A 9,212-nucleotide genomic window follows, 5' to 3' on the forward strand; every position below is an offset into this window, starting at 1 on the left:
TCGAAAATCTCCTTCTCTAAGAAATGTGATGTCAAACTGGCATTTTCATCCGGAGAAAGTTGTGGTATATCACCAGTCACCTCCTCGTCCATCATGATGAAATTGGAGTTTGGATATCAAAACAAACGCTTATAATATTTTGCAATATATGCCTTAATCATATCCTAACCAACAATAGCACATTCATCTTGGTTGAGTTGGTAAATCTTTTTTTCCTACGCTTTCCATTTGCAATAAAATGGAAAAACTATGTATTATCATCCCCTGAACAGACTTTACCTTAGCACGCTGAGACCATTGTAACCCCCTCCCATACGTTTGGCCAAAAACTCATCCATCTGGATCTTCCATGCAGAGGGGTGAAAATTCGGCCTTGACATCTTAAGTGTTAACAATGCCCATCAGGCGCTCTTATAAAACACCACTCAAATTCTTCACCCAACTCCAAAGAGACTGCCTAAGATGACATATCTTGAACTACCAATGTTCAATATTAGTTGCTCCTCTCATTTCGTTAGACTATTCTTGAGCCACCAATCATGGAAACCTTCCCTTTCAAACAAAAATGTTTCAAAAGAGAAGGCAACTTTGTTCCTCAAACGAGCAATCTCACCGGAGTCCAAAAGAAGAGGTGCATAATAAAAAAAATACTTCTCTGGAGAGCTCTGACAGTCACGAGATAGATTTTTTCATCTATATTAATATCGATCAGGTCCTTCACGGAATATTTATTGTAGTTCATTTTTTTTACTCTGCATATTAGGTTTCGTTAGGACAAGTCTTTAACAAAACAAAGAATATTAATTTGTATGGAGGCCTAATGTGCAGTGGAAAAATGGGAGAGAGTATCCGTATTTTGTGAGGAAACCTAATATTAATTTGTAAGGAGACCTAATATGCAGTACAAAAATTAGAACATTAAATCAGGGCCCCTCGAAATGTTCGAAAAAGCGACATCCCTTTTCCTGTCAATTTCCAATAATCAGTTTTTGAGAAATTAGTTCCAATAATCTTGACCAACTGTAAAGTACCAAAGTCCATTCATTCCAGAAATTTCTTCCCGGTTCCAGGTCCAGGACCATGACTTTGTGCATATGTGTGTCACATCTTTAAGATCACTTCACCACCAAACCTACGTTTGACTCTGTCTTGAGCGTATCCATGGCGGTGTGCTCTTTCTTTGATTTTATACCGTAATAATAACAAACTTATTCGATGTTGATGACCAGCACAGAGACCTGGATGATTCCCATTTCTTCCTATTCATTGTCAAAGTAGTCTTGGTAAACGAAGCACTTCCAAGTTCCACCTGTTAATTTCCAGTGAATTTCCCTGGTTCTCTCTATCTATATATGGAGCCACTCTCTGGCAGACACTACCCCGGTGCACTTCAACCGTATCGTCAGATCACTGAAACTTTTACTCTTGCATTACTGATTACTTGTCTGTCTCTGAGTGTCATCAGGCACTCCTAATCAATGGCGGAGATGGTCAGTTCCGCGGTTGTCGAGGAGACATTAAACCAGATCGTATCTGGTCTGATTGACAGGCATGAAGAGAGACCAGAGCGGACCGAGCAGATGGAGAGGCTGGAGATGGCGCACATCAAGCTGGAGGCGGCGCTCGAGACATCCGGCAAGTGGCAGATCAACGACGCGTCGCTGCTCCGCTGGCGCCACAAGCTGAAGCGTGCGGCCCAGGAGTGCGACGCCGCGCTGCGCAAGTGCAAGCAGCGCGCCGTGGAAGACGAGGAGGAGGAGGAGGCGGTCAGGGGCTCCTCCTTCCCTAGGCGGCTGGCCCATGCCACCAAGTCGTTCGTGACCGGTTTCTTCCGCCGTGACACCGGCGGCGGCGCATCTGTCCGGAGGTTCGAGTGGTTCGCCGACGGCGCCAACGAGTTCCTGAGGTTCGTCGAGCTCGGCGGCACGCCACGCGGGTACATGTTCTTCGACCCTCTCATCGGGCGCCTCCTCGCCGGCCAAGAGCTACGTTACAGGCTCGTCCGGGGAAGCCAGTACCACCTGTTCTGCGTCCGCCCCATCAGCTTCGAGGACCGCGGGGTGGAGGCCAAGATGCTGTTCGTGTACGAGGACGACGAGGCGCCGGAGAAGAACCTGTGCCTGGGCTCCATCCTGCGCCTCTCGGAGAGCACGGACGTCGTCGGGATCACCATCAAGTGCTTGCAGCTGGTGACCCCTCATTTCAGGTCCACGGCGGAGTCGGCGAGGAAGGAGCTCGCCGGGCTGCCCACGCAGGACTTCTCATGGGTGCCGTACCTCGACTCCAGCCACCAGGATCACTGGAACAGCATCCACAGCAGCCTGACCCAATGGTTCCGTCCGAACCCACTCTGCTGCAAGCACCAGCACGACGAGCTCCAGCCCCGCACCAGCAGCACAACGAGACCGTCAGATGTCTCTCTAGAGCCGGTCATCGAGGTGTTCCTGCAGCGCCACATCCCGCTGTCCGAGTACAACGTGCACAGAAGCAAGAGCGCTGTCCAAGGCGAGAGGGGCTGTCTGAAAGACGTGCCACACCTGAAACTCGGGCTGCTCTTCTCCCCCCATGGATCTTCAGAGGACCTGGTGCCGGCGGTCGAGAGCTCCGCGATCGAGGTGATCGACGGCGAGGAGCAGAGCGGCATGCACACAAACATCAGCCTGGAGCAGCTGGACGAGGTGATGCTGCCCAAGGCGATAGATTGCCTCTACAAGAGGCCCGAGGCCACGGCGTACCAGATGTTCTGGAAGTCCAAGCACGGCACCGCATTCCTGCAGGTTGAGAAGACGAGCTTGGTGAAGATGCCGCCGACGAGGATTGGAGAGGCTGGGACAAGAAGGTTGGCGATCCAGCGACGCCGAGATCCGAAGCTCGAGAGGTGGATACAGGTGGTCATAGACTTCCTCAATCTCTGGGTTGCACACGCACCCCAAAAGCTGCGGAGCTCATTCATCGAATGGATTCACAAGGCCAATGAAATGAAACAAGCGCCGCAGCAAAGACCTACTGCTTCATACTAGAAGAAGTCCGTGGAAGAAGCTGCAGAGCTCACTGCTCTGTACTGTTACGCACTTTGCCACACACGTTTGAAAAAGGATTTAAATTCAAGATCATCTCTGTCAAACATATTGTTAATAAAGGGATAGAAAAAGAATGGTGAGGATTCTCCAATATAATATATTATTATATTTTAACGGTGTACACACAAGTGTTTTTTCTGGCTAAATTTTCCATGCTTAAAACACCCAACCTTCGATGTGTGGGGTACATGTTTTATGAAGTATGTATCTCTATGCGATGACGCCTGCATGAGGAGAAATGGTGCCGACGATGGATCTTTCAAAAAAAAAACTCTCCTTGAAAAGGTGTGTGCGGGGTACTCTATGTGTGCTGCTCAACAATTTGTGTTGATTTTCGCCTTTTTTTAATTAACCGGACAATTCTCTTCCGCTTAATTAGGACGAGGCAGGTCTTTTGCCTTCGTTTCAAAAAAAATATATCCAAAATGGCTGAGTTACATTGTCATACAATTGTGTCATAACATGTCTGTTTCCAATTTGATGAAAGATAAAAGGCACCTACTTCTCTTGCTTTGTTGTCAACTCTAGTTGATTGGTAGGAATGTTTCAAAAATAAAATTCAGCACTCTAGTTGAATGCATCGAGTGGAATTGAATTCACTTTGGTTCCAGCAGCTCGTAAGCCTTGATTTGTTCTCCAGCCCTAGCTACAAGCCTACAACTTTGAGACGTGTTCACTTGTACACTTCTAGTGCATAAAACATTTCCTTCAAATTTTTGAAAAAAATAAAATCATATTTTTTTCAAGAAACTATTAAAATCCTATTTGAACCTCCTCACGACTCTTGAGTGGAACTGAGGCCCTCAACCCCTTTTCCGGAGTCGGCTAGGGTGGTGTCTGAGATGGTCAAGATGGGAATGGGCAGAGCTCGTCGGGTCACTAACCCGACCCAAAAATTTGAGGCCAATGGGTCATGTGGGTGGGTCTCAAACTAGACTTGGGTCAACAAGCTGGCACCGGGTGATCTGCTCGGTCAGTCTTATATCTCACATCACTGTAATTTTCGTCGCGCCGTTGACGTAGGACCCTATTTTGCGACGCAATCTGTCATATAATTTTCAATGAAAGCTTGGTATATCAACAACAGAATTGTTTTTGTATATTTTGGCAAGATGCTACAAAACCACAGGCAGGTGGCTTGATTTTTTTTCTATTAACCACGTATTAGAAATCGCATTGATTCTTACACTAGTCAGATTTCAATAAAACCACGCCTAATTTCAACATCTCGTTTGTTCACAGGACAATGTACAACAAGAATTTAGGTCGACCCGAAATACCAATTGGGCCAACAAGACCATTGACAATTCTTTATATGGGTCGACCCGTGGCCTCTCAAATTAGCCTCTAGGCCATAGGGGCCGGGTCAAAGGCCAGGTCCGGATCGGCCCATTCCCATCCTGACCCAACCGTGTTCTTGTTCCCATCTCCAGGGTCCTTTGTGCATAAGGGCGGACGCGTGTGCAATTTTAGTTTTTTTCAGGGTTCGCTTTGCAATGATGTAAAGGCTTCTGGGATCTTCGGATCCCTGCCATTTCTTGAAAAATAAAAATCGAAATCGAGGCCCCGGGGTTCAAGGAACAAACCCGCCCGTTGCATGCAATCAATGCTACCTAGCATGCCAGGCCAACCTCTTCTCTCATTAGATGCCATCAATTTTTTTGTCTTCCTCGTTGGGTGACCGAAGATATTCAGAACCAAAGACACGGATGATCACTTTGGCAAGCCTACTCACTGACTCAATTGTAGTATCTTCACCAATGCGAAGGTACTCATCGGCATAGTCAGCCGGAATGCCGTATGCAATTACCCGCATAGCTGCCGAGATTTTTTGATATGCACTAAATCCCTTCAATCCCGTTGCATTTCTTCTTTGTGTAAAATACCGACAATTGGCTTTGCAAGCTTGAACTATTTTTACCAAGAGGGATCGGCGCATTCGGTACCTTCTCCGGAAGAGGTGCGGCAGATATGTTGGATTGTCCGCGAAGTAGTCTTGCATCAACATCTCGTACCCGAGATGGCGATTTTGAGGATTGCAAAGACGGCCGATGGTCGATCCTCGCCGTCTCTTTCGGTTCTCATCTTCATGCCCCTTCACGGCGAGGGCCATCACCAACGTATTCTGCCGATAGTTGACAAGCAACGTCTCAACATCCGAGTCGTCTGAATCAGATGAATCCTCGAGCAAAAACTTCTCGCATGGGCTCAATTCCATCTAAATTCACAAATACGCATGTCGCGTTAACCAACTATGCATACCGCTCGGCACAAGCACAAGGTCAAGTACTCGGGGCGGTGGCTCTGCGGCGGTGGATCTCGAGGCGGCGACTAGGGGCGGCTCGGGGCGGTGGATCCCGGGGCGGCGACGGTGACTAGGGGCGGCTCGGATCGGCGTATCTGAGGAGCCGGTGAAGCAGCTCGGTGGAAGAGTGTAGGGGCGCCCCCGCGGCGTGATTCCGCCCGCAGATTTGGCTGGAATCGCCGGCGTCAGACGTGCGGAACCAATGGCGGGCGGTGGCGGAAGGGGTGGGGAAAGGGCGGGACTGAAATGTCCCTCTGGCCAATCGCTTTCCTAGGATACGTTGCACCGTTGGGGCAAGGTGGAAACCTGCGTTTCCACGGGTTGGGATGGGATTTTACAGCGCCCCTAAAAAAATTGCGGATCGGACGCGTTTGGGGTCTGGTCGGGCAACATTTTATGCACAGACCTGTATTTTGGCGGTTATTTTGCGGGTCAGGGCATTATACGGGGCCTACTAGAGATGCTCTAAGGCCCTCAACCCCTTTCCCAGAGTTGGCTGGGGTGGTGTCTGAGATGGTCAGGATGGGAATGGGCCGAGTCAGCTCATCGGGTCACTAGCCCGACCCAAAAATTCGAGGCCAATGGGTCATGTGGGTGGGTCTCAAACGAGATTTGGGTCAATAGGCCGGCATCGGGTGACCCACTCGGCCAGTCTTATATCTCACAGCAGGTGCAATTTTCGTCACGCCTGTGTTGTCGCAGGACTCGATTTTGCGATGCAACCTGTCCTATAATTTCGATGAACCCTCGGTATATGAACAATAGAATTGTCTTTGTATATTTTGGCAAGATGTGCATGTGCAAAGCCACAAGCAGACGACTTGATTTTTTTCTATTAACCACGTATTAGAAATCTCATTGATTCTTATGCTAGTCAGATTCAATAAACCGTGCATAATTTTGACATCGTGTTTGTCCATAGGCAATGTAAAGCAAGAATTTCGGTCGACCCGAGACCCATTGGACCAACGAGGTCATTGACAACTCTTTATATAAATCGACTTGTGGCCTTTCAAATTGGCCCTCGGGCCATAGGGGCCGGGTCAAAGGCCAGGTCCGGATCGGCCCATTACCCAACCGTGTTCTTTGTTCCCATCTCTAGGGTCTTTGTGCATAAGGGCGGATGTGTATGCAATTTTAGTTTTTTCAGGGTTCGCTTTGCATTGATGTAAACACCGGCTTCTGGGACCTTCGGATCCCTGCCATTTCTTGAAAAATAAAAATCGAGGCCCTGGGTTCAAGGAACAAACCCCACCGATAGCTTGTAAAAAAAAAACACCCCACCGATAGGGTTTAACAAGAAGGTTAGAAGGTTAGGAGAGCAGCCGCCGTCCCGGAGGCCGGAGTCCCTCGCCGCCGAGACCCGCTCCCTTCACTCCCACCAAATCGCCCCTGCTACGACTGAAATCCCTTTCACTCGCAACCGGCGGCGTCGTCCGGACGCGAATCCCCTCTTGCCGGCGGCGTGGTTCGGACGCGATTCCTCTCGCTGGTAAGGATCACGGACCCCTGGCCTTGCTCGGAGTGCTGCTCGTCCCGCTCCCGCCTTTTCGTTGCCCTGAACATTCGAACCGAACCACTCAGCCGTGCATTTCGGGTTCCATTTCCTGCATCCAAAACGAATTAGTGCTTCCGAGATCCCGCATCAATAGCCCTCCTAATAGCAGTTTGATTTCAGAAAATTTGGGGGTTCGGCTGGATCCCCATCCGGGGCTAATCCTTCTGCGTTAGCAACCGTGAATCTGTCTCATGCAAGGTTTTTTTTCTTTTCTTCAGTGCCCGTGGTCTGTAGCAGGGGACTTGTGCGATGGCTTTTGCTAGTAGGATGGGGATCGTGCTGAGGAGGGCCTCGGGGTCCTCGAATTCGTCGCTGCTCCAGGCAGTAAGGTGCATGTCTTCTTCCAAGCTTTTTGTTGGAGGTATGCTCATATGAGATCACTGTTCTAGCTCCTTCTGATTCGAAGGTCCGTGCATATTATTGAGGCCGGCTAATTATCTAATTACATGTCTGTTTTACCTCCTTTCAGGACTATCGTATGCCACAGATGACCCAACTCTGAGGGATGCCTTTTCTGGCTATGGGGACGTCCTTGAAGGTTGTTTTCCCAATTAGCATGACACAATGGCTATATATTTTTTGCCATGTTGTTAACACTTTCTTTCTTTTGGGATCGGGTTCAGCTAGAATCATCATGGACAGAGAGTCTGGCAGGTCAAAGGGTTTTGGATTTGTTACTTACGCATCCACCGAAGCTGCCGCGGCTGCCATTAGTGCTATGGATGGCAAGGTGATTTTGCAGATATCCCCTACGTGTTATTGCGGATATGCTATGACATTCATGCCTATTGTTTCGTTTTTATCCTCTGCGCCACTTTGCAAATATAGTCCCAAATTTCAGGTTGCATGTTTTTGCTTCAGGAGTAGCTTGTCCTATTGTCTATTCATTGTTCTTGTCTGCTGCCTTGTACATGACACTTGTCATGCGCTGCAACTGCCAAACTGTTTTATCAACGCAATGATGCAATATAATTAGCATTATTGTCTTGATCTAAAGTGGAGATGTCTGAATTTTGCATGATTCACTGACCATTAAACTGTGCCGCCCATCAATTTATGTTCTGCCAAGGATAATGGCAAGCATCTTCCCTTTTCCCGCCTTAGTTCATGATATACCTTCATAGTTCATACAAACATCAGCTCTATGAGTATTGACCCAATTATATGCTAGAGCTCCAGATCTTTGACATTTTGAGAAGCATATTGTTGTTAATCCATTGTTGTAACTTCCAACAATCCGAAGCTGTTGGCACTTGTTTCCTAGATGCATCATTCCAGATGTTAATAGATCGCATGATTCATAAACTGATGAACACCAGGGAATGCATGTTTAGGGAGTAGCAGACTATTCTCAATTTTGGCATATCGTTGCATGAGATAACTGTTCCCGTAAATATTTGAATTATTTTGACTTAATTTATGTCTAGGATATCTTGCTGAGCTGTAAAATTTACCTGCTCTGATGCTTGCGGAAATGTTGTTCTATCATCGGAACTTGGGGATTGTTTTCTGCCTTGATTAAAGTTGCACCATTTCTAAAATATGGATATACCTGTCATTACCAAGCTGACTGTTATGTTTATCTTTTGCAAATTTGTAACGCATCCATCTGCTTTAGGACCTTCACGGAAGAATGATAAAGGTAGACTACGCCAGTGACCGTGCTGGTGGGACACGTGGAGGTGGATACGGCACTGGTAATTACGGAAGTGGCGGATATGGCGGCGCGGGATTTGGAAGCGGCGGCAGTGGATATGCTGGCAATGGTGGTGGTTACGGAAGTGGCGGATATGGCAGCATGGGATATGGAAGTGGTGGTGGTGGTGGATATGCGGGCAATGCTGCTGATTATGGAAGTGCAGGGCATGCCAGTGGTGGTGGATATGGTAATGCGGGATATGGTGGTTACAGTAGTGCTGCAGGTGGTGGCGAGTATTCTAGCATCAACAACAATGCTGTTGCTGGTGGCCATGGCGGCGGTGATGGAAGCCACAATAATGCTAGCACTTCGGGCGGAAGTGCTGGTAGCTATGGCGGTGGTGGCGAAATCTACAATAATGTCAGTAACTCTGGTGGAAGTGCTGGTGGCTATGGCGGCAGTGGCGGAAGCTACAATAATGCCAGCAACTCGGGCGGTAGTGCTGGTAGCTATGGCAGCGGTGGCGGAATCTACAATAATGCCAGCAACTCGGGTGGAAGTGCTGGTGGCTACGGCGGCGGTGGCGGAAGCTACAATAATGCCAGCAACTTGGGTGGAAGTGCTGGTGGC

At 48.4% G+C, this 9,212-nt stretch overlaps 2 protein-coding genes across 4 annotated transcripts in view; both read left to right on the forward strand.

Moving 5' to 3' along the window:
* The first annotated feature begins 1,478 nt into the window (after positions 1-1,478).
* LOC119363054 lies at positions 1,479-3,155 on the forward strand. Its single transcript, XM_037628361.1, has one exon. The coding sequence runs from the start codon at positions 1,479-1,481 to the stop codon at positions 3,018-3,020; it is 1,542 nt and encodes a 513-aa protein (XP_037484258.1). The 3' UTR covers positions 3,021-3,155.
* Positions 3,156-6,648: 3,493 nt separating this feature from the next.
* The window catches only part of LOC119363053 (glycine-rich cell wall structural protein 1.8-like), a 4,659-nt gene continuing 2,095 nt past the window's right edge, over positions 6,649-9,212 (forward strand). For 2 of the 3 annotated variants that reach the window (XM_037628358.1, XM_037628360.1), the window contains exons 1-5: positions 6,649-6,877; positions 7,162-7,304; positions 7,413-7,481; positions 7,567-7,673; positions 8,562-9,172. In XM_037628358.1, coding sequence (XP_037484255.1) covers positions 7,193-7,304; positions 7,413-7,481; positions 7,567-7,673; positions 8,562-9,172 — 899 coding nt within the window. In that variant the 5' untranslated portion in view covers positions 6,649-6,877; positions 7,162-7,192. Of the gene's footprint in view, positions 6,878-7,161; positions 7,305-7,412; positions 7,482-7,566; positions 7,674-8,561 lie in introns of all 3 variants that reach the window. The other variant, XM_037628359.1, reaches the window with a different exon arrangement.

This window comes from Triticum dicoccoides, chromosome 2B, assembly GCF_002162155.2.
Source record: "Triticum dicoccoides isolate Atlit2015 ecotype Zavitan chromosome 2B, WEW_v2.0, whole genome shotgun sequence".
Lineage (NCBI taxonomy): Eukaryota > Viridiplantae > Streptophyta > Magnoliopsida > Poales > Poaceae > Triticum > Triticum dicoccoides.

What these genes read in the sequence shown, in the direction of transcription:
- LOC119363054 (XM_037628361.1), top strand. Translation starts at nt 1,479, where the DNA reads ATGGCGGAGATGGTCAGTTCCGCGGTTGTCGAGGAGACATTAAACCAG.